Source organism: Colletotrichum orchidophilum, assembly GCF_001831195.1.
Source record: "Colletotrichum orchidophilum strain IMI 309357 chromosome Unknown Scaffold_90.1, whole genome shotgun sequence".
NCBI classification, from domain to species: Eukaryota; Fungi; Ascomycota; class Sordariomycetes; order Glomerellales; family Glomerellaceae; genus Colletotrichum; species Colletotrichum orchidophilum.
In genome coordinates this window covers 192,516-208,709 of record NW_019173046.1, presented here as the reverse complement: position 1 = coordinate 208,709, position 16,194 = coordinate 192,516, and the positions used below count along the sequence as shown (strand labels likewise).

Below are 16,194 nucleotides of genomic sequence, written 5' to 3'. Positions count from 1 at the left end.
CAGAGAGAAAGTCATCACATTGTACGGTGCGCTGTGAAGGGATATATAGACAATCACTTGCATGGCAGCAAGAATATCGAACCTCGCGATGCTCCCTCCCCGGCGGACAGTGTCGATACCATGCCGCCTGTGCCCCATGTCAAAACAGTACGCGGGCAAACCGCCCTACTCTGCCTAGACCCAAGCCCCCAGCCCCCCCACCGCCCCGCGCTCCCCGGCGGCCGCGCGCCGGGGGCGGGGGGGGGGGGGGAAGCCGCGGGGGCGGGGCCGGAGAGGAGAAGGGGGGGGGGCGCACGGGGGGGGGGGGGGGGGGGGGGGGGGGGGGGGGGGCGGGGGGGGGGGGGGGGGGGGGGGGGGGGGGGGGGGGGGGGGGGGGGGGGGGGGGGGCGTGGGGGCGTGGATGAGGTTCGGCGATGGTGGTGGATTGAAAGGGGTGGTTCGGAGTTCCGTGGCCGAAAGTCTCGAACGGTCGCCGGGATTTAGGCGTACACGTTCGGCGTTGACTACTTTAGCTGCCAGCAAACGGGATTCCGAGTATTTAGTCAGCCGGTCTCTCGATCTCGGTTTGGCGCGCGCCATCGGCCGCCCGGGAGGATTGATAAGATGGCCCCTCTTCTTCAACGACGGCTCATCTACCGCGTGTGAGTTGTTTCGGCGCTGGGAGCAACCGATGTCATCAGAAAGACCTAACGACGAAAACGGTTCTGGGCTCAAGAATTTCGGAAGCGCGATCCGTTCCGTTACCTTCACAAAGTCAATGTAGTAACGTGCACAACTTCCTCGTGGAGAATATGGGGTACTTGCACATGAAAGACGTTTCTTTGTCCCGCGTGGTTCAGATTTGAGGCTGCCTTGGCCCCCCATGTCTAAAAGTGACTCCATCCGATCCCATGAACTCCATGACACAACTCCATCCATCCATTTCCCACTAAGCATATCGAGAGAAGGCCACTAACACAACCATTTGCACTATCTAACATTGGTACACCTTGGCTTCCTCTTTATCCGTCGAGAAAAGTCTCCATCGCCTTGCGTAGATCCTTTAGTTCCTTGCCTAGGCTCTCTTCTTGCCTCTTCAGGGCCTGAAATGAGACATCAACTACTCCAGAGAACATGGAGGAAGCTGCATCAGGCGCCTTGCCCGCTGGTGAACCATCCGATCGCAGAGTCGGATCTAGCGACGAAGATGCTCGCCGCATCTGTAGAAGGAACTCCTCCGCTAGCTGAATCGTGAGAGACATCTGCAAAGACGGCGTCGATTCGACGGCAAAGGAGCCCACAGTGACGCCAGGAAGTTTCCATGACTGAAACAGGTTGCCCGACTCAAGCTGTTTTAGCTCTGAGTGAATGCAGCTGAAGACCTTCTGATACATGTCCAGGAGCCGAACATACGTCGAGAGGACGAAGAGACAGGTCGCCGGATCCGACAAGGAGTTGAGCCCTTTGGCTAGTACAGAGTTCCCGCCATCGCTTGCGGGAGAGGCGGCCTCCATCGGTGGAGACATTTCCGCAAGAAGGTCTGCAAAGTGTCGAGAGAGTTTGAACATCTCATCAACAGGGAAAGGTGCCATGGTCGAGCTTCCGTCATCGGGCGTCGAGGCTGTGCTGGATTGGCCGGGCTCCTCGGATGAGTCGATCTGAGCGGGTAGATTCGACGACAGCTCAAAGAGCCGCGAGTTGACTTCGGTGATCCGAGGCATCCACTCTCCAGTCGATGACCCTTGGCCAGCAGCATACGGCCGGAGCATGATCTGCCTTGTTCTTTGCTTGACGCGCTTCCTTGCCCTCCGCGGTGGAGTAAAGTCATGTGGCTTGCTGGCTCTTGAAGATTGTCTTTGCAAAGCAGGGCTTCCGAGATAGATCCGGCCAACCTGGTCTGCTTGCGGGGCCATGGGTGAGGTGAATGCCGACTCTGAAGTTGCAGAGTGAACTGGGCTCCAAGGATGGGCAATGGATTCTCCATGTCCTGACATCAGATCATCCATGGCACCGGTGAAGGTCTGGGGTAATTGTTGTTGGTGTGTGCTGGGTTGATAGAGGCCGGCAGAGTTGCCGAAGCCGAAGTCGAAGTCGACCATGTCAAGCATGGCATCAGGTGAAACGACAGCATTGTCTCCAAATGCCGTGTTACCACAGACGGGACCGCCATGTTGGGTCTTGATGATAGCTACACGAGGCAAGAATCGTCAGTAAAGGGAGGATTCTAGACAAGTCAAAGACACCAGACTCACCTTGGTCGGACTGTGCGGCTTGGCCCCCGCTCTGCGTACGCTGACGCTTGGGAGATGGGACAGCTCTTCTTACAGCCTCTCCTGTTGAGCCGTATTGATGGTGTTGCTTTCGATAACGCAGAGAAGGGCTCGAGGTGCACTCTTCCTTGAGTCTGATACAACGCTCACAGGCTTCATCGCCGACGCGCTTACAGCTGAGCTTCTGCCTGTGACACCGATCGCATGCCTTCCGAATCGGACCGTCAGGCATTGTCACTGCCATGGTTCGGCGTTTGCAAAACAAGAACAATTTGCGAGGGAATTCCAGAGAGTCGGGGGTGAGGGGAGGTGTGTAGTCAAATAGGCCTGGATCCATTCAACCAAGAAGTGGGCTCGATCCCTGGTCAATGAGACAGCTTCGCAGCAATGCTTTTCTCTCGACCGGGGGCAAGAGAACCGTTGATGAGGTGCAGGCGAAAAGACAGAGGTACCAACATCGACACGACCCGAGCTGATCCATTCCTCGCCGCAACCATAGCTCGCTCGGTCGAAAAAGCACTGGAGTGCCGGGCCACCTTGATTGGACAATCATCGGCTAGCTTTGGAGCGAGATAGTAAAACATGGCGAATATGGGCGAGGATGCTGGACCTTGTCCCTCGGACTGGAAAGAAATAGCAACTGGGCTAACCTCCCCAGAACTGCGGACCGGGATTTGGGAGTAAGGTAGGAGTGGAAAGGGGGTGTACACTACCGACTGAGGTGTTCAAACAGCACCGCTTGCTCGCCCGGGCAACCAATGGGCACTTCCCCGGCGGCCCAGCACCACGGTACAGACCTGCGTGACTTCAGCGATCCGATGCCCATTCCTATACAGTATGAGGAAGATGCCTGAAAGAAGAAAACTGCTCCACTAGCTCAAAGACAGATACGCTGCTCCAGTCTTCTCTCTTCATCTCTACGGGAGCTGCACTAGACAGCCCAGGGTCAGTTGCAAGGGGTCGGAAGATCCACCAGGGTCCCTGTCTGTGGAGACGATGAAACATGGAAAACGAAGTGTCAGAAAAGGTTGGACAGATGTGGTATAGAGAACGACAAAGAAAGCTCTCTCTTGAGAGAGAAAACATAAAGGCCTTTTTTTTCCCACCATGACGGGCCACATCCGCCAGGCGTGGCGTCTGTCTGACCCTCTTACCCACCGTCGAGTCGAAGCTCTTCCCCACCACCGCGCGGCACGGCCTGGGTCTCCTGTGTGGTCGACAGGGACCGCAGGGCATGCAGAAAGTGGCTAACCAGAGTTTGTGTGCCAAGGAATGGCTAAGGGGTGAGTGGTGATCCTGGCTCGACGGCGTCGTCGATGGACGTCACATTTAGCACCCATCTTCTTCAGGAAAACGGCGCAGGCACCGCATGTTGTGCAACCATGATCGCGATTCGAGCTTTCGACGCCTAGCCTCGGGTTCGAGTTAGATCGCTTGCCTCGTGTCAGATGTCATATAGTCGCATAGATAACGGCAACCCCCCCCTTTTTGCCGCCTCTGCCTCTGCCTAGTCCCATCAAGCCTTCTGGCCAAGATCCATCAAGCTATCAAGCGACTTCGGGAAGCTCTTCAACACGCCAGCCGACCACGTCGTAGACTCCACGACGGCTTGGATTAGTCCCCGTAGTCGCCGTGATTCTCGCAATACAGCCAATGGAGAGAGCCGCCTTGGCTCGAGTAGAGGCCAGATTCAGTTCGATTGCCAACTGGTGAGTCGGAGGACTCGGAGGTTGACGACACGACACCGGGCAAGCGGGATGAAACCAAGCCGCTGTTGCTTAGCCGATTGATGGAGCAATTTCAGCAATGGCCCAGAAATCAAGCCCAAAAAAACCTGTCCAACGGTTTTGCAGACATGTTTGCCTGTTATGCGTGAAAATTGTAAGAGTGCGAGCGTTGTTTGCTCGTTTGGCTTGCGTATTGTTTGTCCCCAAATATTTGTTGGTGGCTGCGAACCCGGTAATCTGGGTTTTCGACCAGGGTACCCCGTGTTTGCCGCAGTGTACCAGATGAGATGATAGCCCCAAGTGATCGATACAATCTGGGTTCCCAAGATTGCCACAGTGCGTTATTGCCAGGGGCGGGGGTACTCATGCCGTGCTGTGATGACCTCAGGCACGCGGATCAGCTAGGACGAGAGGGGATGCATCCTGTCCCAAGCGGGCGAGCATGCCTGACCTCCTCTGCCTCGCTCGGTGAAGTCGGAGGCAACACGGGGACAACCATACCCGAAGTTAACACACGGGCGGCCTAGTGACAGCATCTTCATCGGGGAAGAAAAAAGCAATGCCGTGGACGACTAAAGGAGTCATGGTGGAAGTTGTCGTGGACTAGGAGACAGCCTTGCGACGAGAGGCCGTTGAATAGGGCCCGTTGTGGGTTTAAGCAGGTTAGATCGGTAAGGATACGGCCGAGAAGGTGGCAGGAAGGCGCCGTCTCTTTGTCGTGCGGGAAGACCAAGTAAGCGCAGTAGGCGGGCAGTTGGCGGGCGCGGTTGGATAGCAAGCGGGAAACGATGTCGATGATGAGCAGAGCAAGAGAGTTGGCTGGCGCGCCGTCGACGGTGAGTAACGTGCATTCCCTTAGAGCTGCGTGCCGGATTGGGGAGAATGCAGTGCTAGTGCGCGATATCAAGGAGCTCCAAGGTGTGGGTGGCTTGATTGCTAGCAAGGATCATCGACACTACCCCTCAAGACGGACCCTTGCAAGCTCCTGGTATCCGCCGTGCCATCGTCAAATCCGGACTTGAGAGGGTGACCCGACGCGATGGCGTAAATAGCTTATGGAAGGCTAGCGATCTGGCACAGCTACACTCGCTGTGCGGGCTGTCAGACCCTTGTAATTCGATAGGAACGGCGGGAAGGGGATCATACGACGGACGGTTGATACAACCGAAACTCGTTCAGCCAACGAACTTGCTCTGGCTGGTGACAAAGTTGCATTTCCGAGCCAAGGGGGCTTTGAGAAAAACTACAAGACAAAAAAAATTAAAAAGGCACGGAAAAACCGAGGCGCGTTGTACAAGGTGGGAAAGGCGGGCGAGGCCGCGTCGCCCAGCCTCCCGACTCGTGGCAGCCCAGTCTCCACGGCTACTCTGGGGGATCACCAAGAAGTCAGTCAGCGTCACCACCCCATCCTTGAGAACAAGATTGAGTAGGATGTCGTGATTGGGTGCTGGCTGCGTAGCCCCGGGTAACGTCAAGGCTGGTTTGCCAACCGTTCGTTCAGAGCATGACGCCTTCCACCGTCCAGTCAATGAGATTGTCGTTTGATGTTTCTGCTTGAAAGAACCAAATTCTTTGTTTTGCATGTTGCGGATTGCGATTGTTGAGGCGACTGCGGCCGAAACGAAATGACAAAAATTGGGTCGGATGAACAGGTGTTCCAGTCTCTAGACAGTGCCATGAGCAGTGCCGGCACGATGCAACATCGTCGCAGTGCCAGGTGCGCGAATGCGGGCCGTTCCACGGAATGAGGCATCAGATCATGCAACAGCCCGTGCTGATGGACCACGACTCGCGGAGGTATGTTGATAGCTCAGCTCCCATCAGTCCCATCTTCCAAGCTACTAGGTATCATCGCCCTTGGCCAGCCGTAAGACCCGGCAGCATGGCATGATGGGGGTTGCGGTGCGGTGCATGGTGACAGCTGCCCTCCCTTTCGGACTTGGCTTGTCGTCTATCGGGTCCTTGCTGAGCGGGATGCGCGCGCCCGCGGAATAGTTCTTCAGCTTCGGCAAAGACGAGAACCCTAGGACGGTGCACTGCGACATCAGGTGAACGATATTGGCGCCGACGTGCAATACTGACGGGGGAGAGTCCCAAAAGAGTTTCCTGGGCGGCTTTGGGGACGGCTGGATGCGAACAAATGATGGAGAGAGGCGCGCTGAAGGACCCTCACGCAGCGTGGGGTGCTAGATAGTCTCCTTAATCACGGTCAAGCTCGGCGAGGGCTGGCATCTGAGCGGGGGTTCTCGACCACGAAGGCCGTCGGACCCAAATCTCTGGAAAATGCGAAAGGGCTGGTTGGAGACTGGGCATGGAAAGACCAGTGCCCATGCGGTGCACGAACAGTGTCGAGCTCCAGGCCACTCTACCAAAATGTACGAATAGCTCGCAGCTTCCAACTATCCAGTGGTGAGGGAGGGACGGCAGACGGATGAGGTGGCTCAAGATGCGTGGATAGAGTTTGAGTACCGGCATTCCACAGTCGCCATCCTTGTGATTCGTATCCCCCTGGGAGGGCGATGGGTTTCGGCAAGTCGCATGACAGGATGCACTGCGGCGGAATGCAACAGACTCTTCCAGAATTCAGGCCCTTGCGAACAACTCAGTATAGGTTCTGCTCGATTATTTCTTCACGAGGCCCCTTGGAATGACGACGATGTTGGAACATGATCAAAGTAAATGAGATCATTGGACAGGGAACCTGGTCATCCCGGGGCCGTTCCGGAGATCCATCGAGCAAGATGCCTGGGTCGATGTGAGCACTGAGCAGTCGAATATGACCAAGGCCGAGGCCATACCGCCGTACTGCGAGAGAATTAGCGCAGGTGATCCATCAGAATCTAGGAGGCGATGAATATAATCGACGGGTCGCGCGATGGAGCCGAGTAAGTGGAAAGGAGAAGAAGGGGAAGAGGAAGAAGAAAGATGACAAGAAAAGGAAAAGATTAGTGGTGCCAGATCGATGGGAATTAGGCCCCTGTCGTGTCGACGGGCCCCTGTCCTGACGCAGGGAAGCAAAAATGGGCAAAGATGGAGAGGCGGCGACTGCACGCGCTCAGCCACGTAGGTAAGGTGGTAAGGTACCTTGCGGTGCGGAATCTCTAGCGTGGGGCCAACATTCCAGAGGGAAAACAGCAGTCAGTCGAGAAATGAGTTGAAGACTGAGAAGGGCGGAAGCTGGAGGGCAGCGTCGTACGGGAGGGAGAAGGACGCCGAGGCCCTGGTAGGCCTCTCGTCAAGAGACGAAAGCTGGTAGGAAGGCACGCCCGGGCGCACGGCACGCGATACGTGCCTGTTTCCGGCCAACGGATCCGGGGCACGGCGACGGTAGGTGGAGCCTTTGCCGGACCCCAAGGAAGGCGCAAGCAACCTGGAACAGCTGAGCGCCGAGGCGAAATGCCCTAGGTACCTACCTTACCTGACACGGCAGCCTGACTGACTGGCTGACCGCACCTTCCTACGTCTTCCCTCGTGACTTTCCTCACACTGCACATTGCCCTCCCCCGTTGGCCGGATCTCCCGCCTGCCGGATCTCCCGCTTGCCCTTCCCGGATGAAGGTGGCCGTACCTGTAGCATTGCTAAGGTAGGTCTTGCCTGGTTTATTCTTAGCGCTCGGCACCGGGGCCCCGACTCCCCGGGCACGTGGTCTCACCAATCACGGCCGAAGTGAACCCCTGGGCCGATCCAGTCTTGTAGGCCATCATGTCGACGCCTCCTCTCCATTGGCTGCTAATTGTTTACTCTGACCTCACATCCATCAACTGGGCTTCGTCTACCTCGTCTACCTCGTCCACCTCGTCCATCTCCTCCCACGACTCAGACATTGAAGACAGAATTCTACCAAACTAGCATGACCCTTGATCCGGATCTATCGCCAGCCGTCTCGGCTTCTCCTCCCTTCAGGTATGCCGTCGTAGCTTCATCATGTATCACTTCCTCTACACCCCTCCCACCCCTGCGCTGACTTTCATCGCATATCACATTGAACCCCAAGTCTCATCTATCGCGGACCCTGATGAACGGGGAATATGCAACTGGCCTCTCAACTATCCATGTCGACCTGATGCTCCGTGGATATCTGCTGGATCGTTGGGTCGCTAGATCACAGATCGACCGACCCAAAGCCATGACTTCCCCTCCCTGCTGGTCCCAAATCACTTCCCTGCCGGAACGCAACCGCTCGCTCCCGCGCAAGCTCCCGCTCGGGGAGGCAAGCCGGCCTGTATGCCGTGTTTCGACGCCTAGCCCTGGCATTCTTCGTCACGATGCACGACTTGGGCCCCAAAGCCAAGTTACTGATCACTTTTCTGTGCTAAGAAAAAGCAAAAATCAACCAGGAATACGAATTCTCTGTGTCACCCAACCCATTTTTTGTTCTTGGCCACTCCTCTCTTCGCAAACGCCGCGGGCCTCGTCCACACCACAAACCCTTTCGCCTTATTCGATGAAGCTTGAACTTAGGCTTCATCTCAACGGCGGGCTGCTTACTTGACGCATTATAGCAATGGCACCAACAAGTTGCTTGGCTGCTATGCTGCAACGCACAACTCATGGATCTCAACCTCTGGTTCACCAGCGGATCGTCCCGTTTCCGATCCATAGCTAGTCGATAGAAGGCGTATTATCGACGCTCGTTCCTCGATGATGCCAATATCAACTTCATTCTCTGCACCTCATCAACTTGCTACAGCCCAAGATTCGGCTTGGCGTCTAGAAGCCTCGTTTTCAGCCTGTGCGCAAGATCGTGCAAAATTCTACACGTCAGAAAAATTTTGCAGAACCCATCGCCTCGAAACAGCGCAGCTGGGAGAAAAAAAGAAAAACTTGAACTCGCACGGCCGAGGGAGGGTTCAGTCACGAAAAAAGGACACAGGGCAAAAAAGTAACAACTCTTTGACACGAATCGCACTATTCACAGGTAAAAATCTTGAAAATTTTAGAGAGGTATCTACCTATCCATACAATTACAGTCTAAGCAAGGCGCGAGAGAGAAAAAGCCTCTCCCAGTCCGCACCGAAACCTGCCGCCCCGCCAAATCATCCCTTCGCAAGATCCCAGCCAAACCTCTTTTTTTTCCTTTTCCTTCTTTCTCAGCCTTGTCTGACCCGATACTCAAATCATTGCTGTCGACTACTGCTCGACGTCACCAGTTGCGAATAGCTCAAGCTTCACTTTCTCCCTCGCGACGCCCAAACCCTCCAGCACGAGTCTCACCTTGAGCATCCAATCCCTCGGCCCGCAGACATAGTACTCGGTTCTCTTGTCGGCGAGGCCGAGCTCCCCCTCTGGTAATTGCTTCAGGTCGAGGTGTTGCTCGTAATCGTACTCCTGCCCCTTCTCATCCCCTTGCTTGACCTCATTGAGGAAGATATGCGCGCTGACATTGTCTCGCTCCCGCGTCAGGTTCCGGATGTGCTTGGCGAATACCAAGTTACTGCTGTTGCGTGCCGCGTGCACCCACTTGATCGGCCGGTTCGGCGTCTTGGACTCCGGGCTCAGGACCGTGTTAAGGATCGAAATGAGCGGCGTGGCACCCACACCCGCCGAGAGTAGCACCAGCGGCACGTCCGTCTTGTCGGCCTGTCTTGCGTCCAGGAAGAAGTCACCTTGCGGATGCGACACATCGATCTCGTCGCCGACCTGGTATTCATTGTGCAATAGGTTGGAAATGAGGCCAGTGACCAGACCCTTCTTCAAGTTGTCGTCTGGTGCGTCTATCACTGTCGCCTCACGCTTGACGCTGATGCGGTAGTGCTCGCCCTGTGTCGCGGCGTCGCTGAGACTGTACTGCCTTGGTTGAGTGATGCCACCGAGCTGCGGGACCGGGATCTGCACCGAGATGTACTGGCCGGGGAGGTACTTGGGCAGAGGCAGCTTGCCGTCTGAGGGTGCGAGGTAGAAGCTGGTGACGGAGTCGGACTCGTCGATGCGGCGGATGATTTTGAACTTGCGCCAGTTTGTCCATTTGCCAGCTTCTTGGTACATCTCGCTCTCGCGACCTATGAAAACCTGCGCAAGCTGGCCGTAGGCTGCCGTCCAGGCCTCGGCGATCTCGGGTGTAAGTGCGTCGCCCAAGACGTCCCCGATTGCCTTCATGAGATGGGTGCCCACAATGTCGTAGTGCTCGGGGCGAATGTACAGTGAAGCATGCTTGTGAGCGATGCGCTCAATGGCAGCTTTGATCTTGGGCAAATCGTCGATGTATGTGGCGTAGGCGAGAACGGACTGGGCGAGTGCCCGGGGCTGTTCTCCTGAAGCCTGGTTGCGGAGACTAAAGATGTTCTTGAGTTCGGGGTGGGTGTCAATCATCTCCTTATAGAAGAGAGTTGTAATGGTTTCGCCGTGCACCTTGAGCACGGGCGCCGTCGACTTGACGATGTTGATTTGGTCTTGAGTGAGACCCATTCTGGTGGTGGAGATGGAGAAGGATCGGGCAAGATTGCTTGTCGAAGGAGCCCAAGTTGGCAAAAGACGAGAGGTCTTGGAAAGAGAGAACATCTACTGATGGTGTTGAGCCGGAGTTGATGTCGAGGGTGATGATGATGATGATGATGATGAATTGCACTGCAGCTAGTGCTCAGCAGTCTGAAGTATGGTGTTTCCTGTTGTCTGTGTGACGAACGTCTGAACTCTGATGTCTGAATGGCGATACTTCTGTTTTTCTCCGTTTCAGAAGCGGGAGACTCGGGCAGTATTTATTTTCAACAACTAAGACGCATCATTTCCACGGCATGACGGTTATGATTGACAAATGTCGCGCTTCTCAATGGTCCATGGGACTGCCGACCGCTCATCGCCGCCCATGCCTCCACAGAAAAACCGGGCGTCCCGTAACGTCTCCATTTCCGGTGGTCTGACATCGGGTCGGAGTTCCACACGTTGTTGGATCTTGCATCTCCGCGGCGCACCTCGTCGATTGGCCACGATGCGGCAGCGGGATTGCCCAGCGGCCGGTGCTCACCCCTGACGTGAAGACCACGCCGACGGGGGAGCGGAATCGTCAGCGGCTCAACTGCTTTCGCGTGGCTCGCGAGGGCTGCCGACTGGGTCAATGGGTCACAATGTCACAATACTGCGCAGTAGGCAAGTCTGGGTCATTTTGCCTTGCAATTGCGTCAATTCCTGGGCAAATATCATATCCACGCAGCGACACTGAGTTGTTGGCACTTGTTGGCGGTAGTAGTATGCTGTGGATGAACTTGCGAGACTTCTAGCGTTGTGAGCCGCCAAGAATGAGGAGTTGTCCAAGTGTCACTCGTCGCCACGGGATGGATGGCATTATCCTCTCTGCCCTGTGACAGTATGCAAGCTGCGAGATAGATATGGGAACTCGCTTCCGCGGCCTGAGAGATACAGAAGCCTCTTTCTGTCGGAGTGTCGCAAGCGCGGCGGCGATAGATTAAACAACACAGACCCCAAGCCAGAGCCGCATTCAGCTTCTGGTGGCTACTGGTGGCGTTGTGGTTCCTGACACTAATCTAAATATACAACGCTACCTCCCTCGCTTGTCAAAGCCTAATTCTATAGGCGATGAAAAGCTGGCGTGTATTGGACGGCGGGCGGGCACATGGGATGCCAGACACAAGTTTCTCTTCATCGTCAGTTCGATTACTCTGCACAAATACAGTGGTGTGCCTACTACCGACCCGGCTATCGATTCGTGTCTGAAAATGACAGATGAAGAGGAGAGGGACGATGGAACATGAGGTGAGGTGTGCCGAGTGAAGAACGCCTCACACAGTCTAGGCGAGAAACATGAATTCGAGACGAGAGACAAATGTCGCACCGCCACTCCCGTTCTGAGTGGCTTGTGGTTCTGCTGTGAGTACAGAGAGAGAGTAATTAATCAGTGCACAGCTCAGTGACTTGCGATACGGACACGGAACGAAATTTGCGACAAAAAAACTAGGGCTGAAGAGATCATCGCGACGGTTTCCCTCCCCCCAGCCGAAGGGACAGACCTCCATCAGACAGCCTCTAAGCTCCATCCCAGCTGAGGTGCAGAGTTCCATGCGATGAGTAGCCATGAAATGACGAGGAGGCTGGCGTGTGTTTCTCGTACCTTTGATGACATTGCAGTCCCGATTCAGTCACTCCATGAAGCGTAGCAGTTCCCGTTTGCGGTGTCTACAATGGGGGGACTAAGTCGCCTCGAAACAATTCTAGCCCATGACCAACTCCTCCCCAACCCAAACGGCGCCTATCCCCAACATGGCTACAACGGTAGTCCCCGTTCCGCGTCCCGCCGCCACATCAGTGCACTTTGCGCCCACCCAGCTGACCACGTCGTGGCCGTGAATTTACATAATACCTGGAGGGATTTCCCGGGATGCTGAGGAGAGAGTCACCCATGCGCAGAAAAATAGTAGGGCAATCAAAGCAAACCAAGTTCGCGGTTTCCATCACGGCGGACCCCAGCGGAAGCAAGCCCCCTGACCACTGCAGTACCTGGGGAAACCTTCTCCGCGGACCGGATCGTGTTCAAGGTTACGGGAAGCTTCAGCGTGCCAGGGGAAGAACCGGCAGATCGGCCCAGACAACCATCACGAAGACCCTGGCCCGTATTCCGTACAGTTACTATGACTATGAGCACGTGCGGTGGAGATGATCAAATGTTCAAATCTTTAATTCATGCCTTCGTGGGATCCAACAACGTCTGTTTCCATTCACAATAGCAAAAGACGCTCCGATTTCCCGCAGCCAGCGCCTCGATGGCGGCTCGTTAGATGTCTTGGTGCTTTTCATGTGAGGAGCGTTTGCCAGTAGCAGTGTAAACGCGGTGTAAATTAGTACATGCGCGCTTACTGTACCCCAATCTTGGCATGATTCCACTCTCCCCCTGCTGAGAAGAGTCTGAAAGAGTCATGGCCTCGCAGGTCTCGCAGTTGCGAAATGTCCGAGGTGCGAGGTGGGACGACTTTTTTTTTTCAACCAAGACTTGCCCAAAACTTGCCCACAAACCAAGAATCGATACAGCGCCAGAGATGGAAACGTAAGACGAACCGGGGGGTAATGGGACCTGGGCCTGGTCTCGTAATGGAAAATCCAAGAAATTTGGAGAAAAAAGAACTTTTGGTAAATTTGTAATGAGAAAGAATCTTTTGTGGACTTTGCATCTCCTCGGCAAAAGACGAAGGATTCTTGGTCACCAAAGTCGGAACCTTCCTTCGTGGGAGCAGACTGCGGCTGAGATCTGACAGTGTACTGAGACCAAAGCCGGCTTATTGTGTACTCCTCCAAGTTTGACGATTCTTTAGGCAACCTTTTGGAGACCCATTCCCAGAGTGTCAAAGAGATCCCATTTCCGTCAATGGGGTCTTCGTCTTCTTGTCCTGTTCTCGCTTTCCCGTTGGTAGAAAAGCCTGGCGTCACCCCTCTCACGCCCATCCCCGCCGGTTTGCAAAAGTCCAGTCCAATGGAAGGGAAACGCCGCAGCAGCTTGGGCACTACGACTGGTTCTCCAATGCAAGGTGGGTAGCTCCAGTATCGATTGTGAGAGCCGTCTGGTCGAGATTGAGGTTGGCTACTTCCTGTGAGAACCTTCTCCCTCCGAATATGCCTATAGACGAAGCACATGGCCAATATCAATACCTTGACATTCTTGAGCAGTAGTGTGCGTGAGTAGTATCCGGGCTCGGCAAGGGCTGGCAATATCGATTCCTCGACGTCAGAATGCATGCACCAGGGTACATAACATCCGCCTCTCGTGGCCGGGATGTAATCACAATACGCGTCGGGTTTGACAAACATTGTCAGCCATCAAGCAAGGTGCGAATTATTCAAACCGAGGAAGGTGTACATCCCGACCAGTTTGGCCACCTGGCGATATAACCCTCCCCAGCATCTAAACAAAGTGAAAGACAATAAGAATAGCGGGATAGGATTGAACAAGCCAAAAAGGGTACAAAGCAAGCTCGTCTCAGAATCCCAATTGAGAAGCAATCTAGAATCTAGGAAACATTACAATACCTTGTATACATACACACACTCTCTCTCAAGCGAAAACTGCCAAAGCCAAACCAAACAAACAAACAAAACAACCAAAATCGACACAATCCCAACATTCACCCATCCCTCTCTACTCCTCAAGGCCTAGGCTCAAACTCCCAGTACCCATTGTCACTCCCTCTACCCCCTCTATTCACCAACGAACTCCGATTCTGACAACTCGGGTGGAAGTGATCCTCCTTCAGCCCAAAAGGCCACATGGCAATGAAGCACATCTCCCCCACGTCGCAGCCGGGCTTGCACTTTTTCCACGAGCTCCATCCGAGGTCCTCCTTGAGAGTCTGGATAATCTTGCGGCCGCCCTTGACCGCATTCTCGAGCTTCTCGTCGTCCTCGTCTCCGTCATTGACGACGCGCCGAATCTCCGCCTCGGAAAACGCCCCCGCCAACGCCGGCATCGCCCGCAGGACCAGACCCCGGACGTCAAAGAGATCCCCGCAGAGCCTCTGAACAACAGCCTCGACGGCAAAAAACACCATGCCGTCCTCTGGCGTCCACTCCTCCCTCCACACCGTCGCCGGCGTCAAATAGTGCCCGACACACCGCTCCCTCGCCTCCCTCACGTACTTTTCCTCCTCCTCCTCCTCTCGCACAGCATCCGCCCGCTTTACAGCAGAGTCAGACGCGTCCCTCGGATAATCCACAAACGTATTCGTAACAGTCAAAACTTGGCTCACAAACCCCTCATCCCGACCATCAGCACCCTCATCCGCCAACGTCTCGATCCGATCCCCATACCTCGTGACAATCATATCAACCACGCCCTGCCAATCAAACCTCCCATCACCCCAACCCGCACCTCTGACAATCTCCCCAACTCGCCCGAGCACAACCCCCCTCTCCTCCTCCGTCAACGGTCCCAGACGCGGCATAGCAACCCGCCCGTCAGGGTTGCTCACATTCAAAGGATACCAAAACCCGCTCACCATGCCCCCGAACCCCAACTTCACCCTACCCCCTCCGATCCCATCATACCTCTGCCCAACAGCCCTCGCCCACTCAAACATGTCGATCCCGCCCGCGCCCTCGGGCACGTCGCTCCACGGCCTCCTCAACACGCTCACGAGATCCAGCCCGCCATTGTGAAAATCGCAATAAATCGCCTCGAACCCAATCTCCATCCGGATGACGCCGTCGAGGCCCCAACCCTGAACAAGGTCGCACACGTCCTCAGCGCGGTCCCACTCCCCGTACCCGGGCGCTTCGCGCAGGCCCCTCAGTAGGAAATCCTGCGTGTCGAGCGTCCCCATCCCCGTCTTGCCGGCCGCCATGCCGTCAATGTACAGCAGTTTCAGGTCCCGCTTCGCGCGGTAGGTGTGGAAGTACCCCCGGACGGGCCTACCGTCACCCGGCCCACCAGGTCTCCTCGGATTAGGCTTCTTGTCGTCGTCGTCGTCGTCGTCGTCGTCGTTGTCGTCCGCCCCGATCGGGTGTTGACTGCCCTCCCCTCCCACCCGAATAATAGGCTCCGAACCATGCGGACCCCTAGGCGGCCCTCCCCCTCCTTCACCAGGCGGCACCTTCCCAGGACCCTTTCCCTTCCGAGGCGGCCTCGGAGGCGACGTCCCCCGTCCATTCTTGGAACTCCTCGCAAACCCCTCAGAGTGCTCCATCTCGAACGCAAGCCACTCGAACCCGTCGGGGGTGCTGTTCGACGTACTCCCGTGGTACATCAGCGTACCCTTGGGCACCGTAGCCGGGATGAGACCCAGTCCGTTGTGGTGCAGCGAGGAGCCCCATTGCCGCATGGCAGAGTGCACGGCGTTGAATATATGCACCGCATTCTCCCGCGCCTTATGCGCGCTCGGCGCAAAGTCCACTGACGACGACGACGACGGCGGCGGTGGTTGATGGTCAGGCAGTCGCGGCGCCGAAATGGGTTCGGCCGAGACGAGGGCCGTTGCCGGAGATAAGGTCAGGCCAGACAGTGCCAAGACGGCGGCGGCCGAGACGAGGTGAACCATAATGCCCACCAAGATTGAGACGCTGAGGCGGGTTCAGCCGGGAAAGTTGAGGACTAAGGAAACCAAAACGAGAAACTCTGTCGAGCCATGTCGAGATGAAGCAACGGGAAAAATGCAACGTGGGAGGTGGCAACTTATGGCTGGGCTTATCAATCGGAAGGATCAGCCGTAAAGAGATCTGGCAAAATGACTCGTGGCCCCGCACTCATAAAGATATCTAGGCAACCCAGTGATTTTCGAACCCC

The 16,194-nt window shown here is 55.7% G+C and overlaps 6 protein-coding genes across 6 annotated transcripts; all 6 read right to left on the bottom strand.

Moving 5' to 3' along the window:
- Positions 1-1,001: 1,001 nt before the first annotated feature.
- On the bottom strand, positions 1,002-2,493 carry CORC01_09778 (uncharacterized protein; the record flags this gene model as incomplete). Its single annotated transcript, XM_022621407.1, has 2 exons — positions 1,002-2,167; positions 2,232-2,493. The coding sequence occupies 2 exons, from the start codon at positions 2,491-2,493 to the stop codon at positions 1,002-1,004; spliced, it is 1,428 nt and encodes a 475-aa protein (XP_022472146.1).
- Positions 2,494-5,501: 3,008 nt separating this feature from the next.
- CORC01_09777 (uncharacterized protein) lies at positions 5,502-5,654 on the bottom strand (the record flags this gene model as incomplete). Its single annotated transcript, XM_022621406.1, has 1 exon — positions 5,502-5,654. One exon carries the CDS (start codon positions 5,652-5,654, stop codon positions 5,502-5,504), a length of 153 nt encoding a protein of 50 aa, XP_022472145.1.
- Positions 5,655-5,817: 163 nt separating this feature from the next.
- CORC01_09776 (uncharacterized protein) lies at positions 5,818-6,021 on the bottom strand (the record flags this gene model as incomplete). Its single annotated transcript, XM_022621405.1, has 1 exon — positions 5,818-6,021. The coding sequence occupies one exon, from the start codon at positions 6,019-6,021 to the stop codon at positions 5,818-5,820; it is 204 nt and encodes a 67-aa protein (XP_022472144.1).
- A 1,093-nt stretch (positions 6,022-7,114) lies between these two features.
- On the bottom strand, positions 7,115-7,801 carry CORC01_09775 (uncharacterized protein; the record flags this gene model as incomplete). The annotated part of the gene is made up of 2 exons (XM_022621404.1): positions 7,115-7,346; positions 7,725-7,801. The coding sequence occupies 2 exons, from the start codon at positions 7,799-7,801 to the stop codon at positions 7,115-7,117; spliced, it is 309 nt and encodes a 102-aa protein (XP_022472143.1).
- A 1,306-nt stretch (positions 7,802-9,107) lies between these two features.
- Positions 9,108-10,382, bottom strand: CORC01_09774 (globin; the record flags this gene model as incomplete). The annotated part of the gene is made up of 1 exon (XM_022621403.1): positions 9,108-10,382. The coding sequence occupies one exon, from the start codon at positions 10,380-10,382 to the stop codon at positions 9,108-9,110; it is 1,275 nt and encodes a 424-aa protein (XP_022472142.1).
- Positions 10,383-14,062: 3,680 nt separating this feature from the next.
- Positions 14,063-15,949, bottom strand: CORC01_09773 (uncharacterized protein; the record flags this gene model as incomplete). Its single annotated transcript, XM_022621402.1, has 1 exon — positions 14,063-15,949. The coding sequence occupies one exon, from the start codon at positions 15,947-15,949 to the stop codon at positions 14,063-14,065; it is 1,887 nt and encodes a 628-aa protein (XP_022472141.1).
- Between the last annotated feature and the right edge of the window lie 245 nt (positions 15,950-16,194).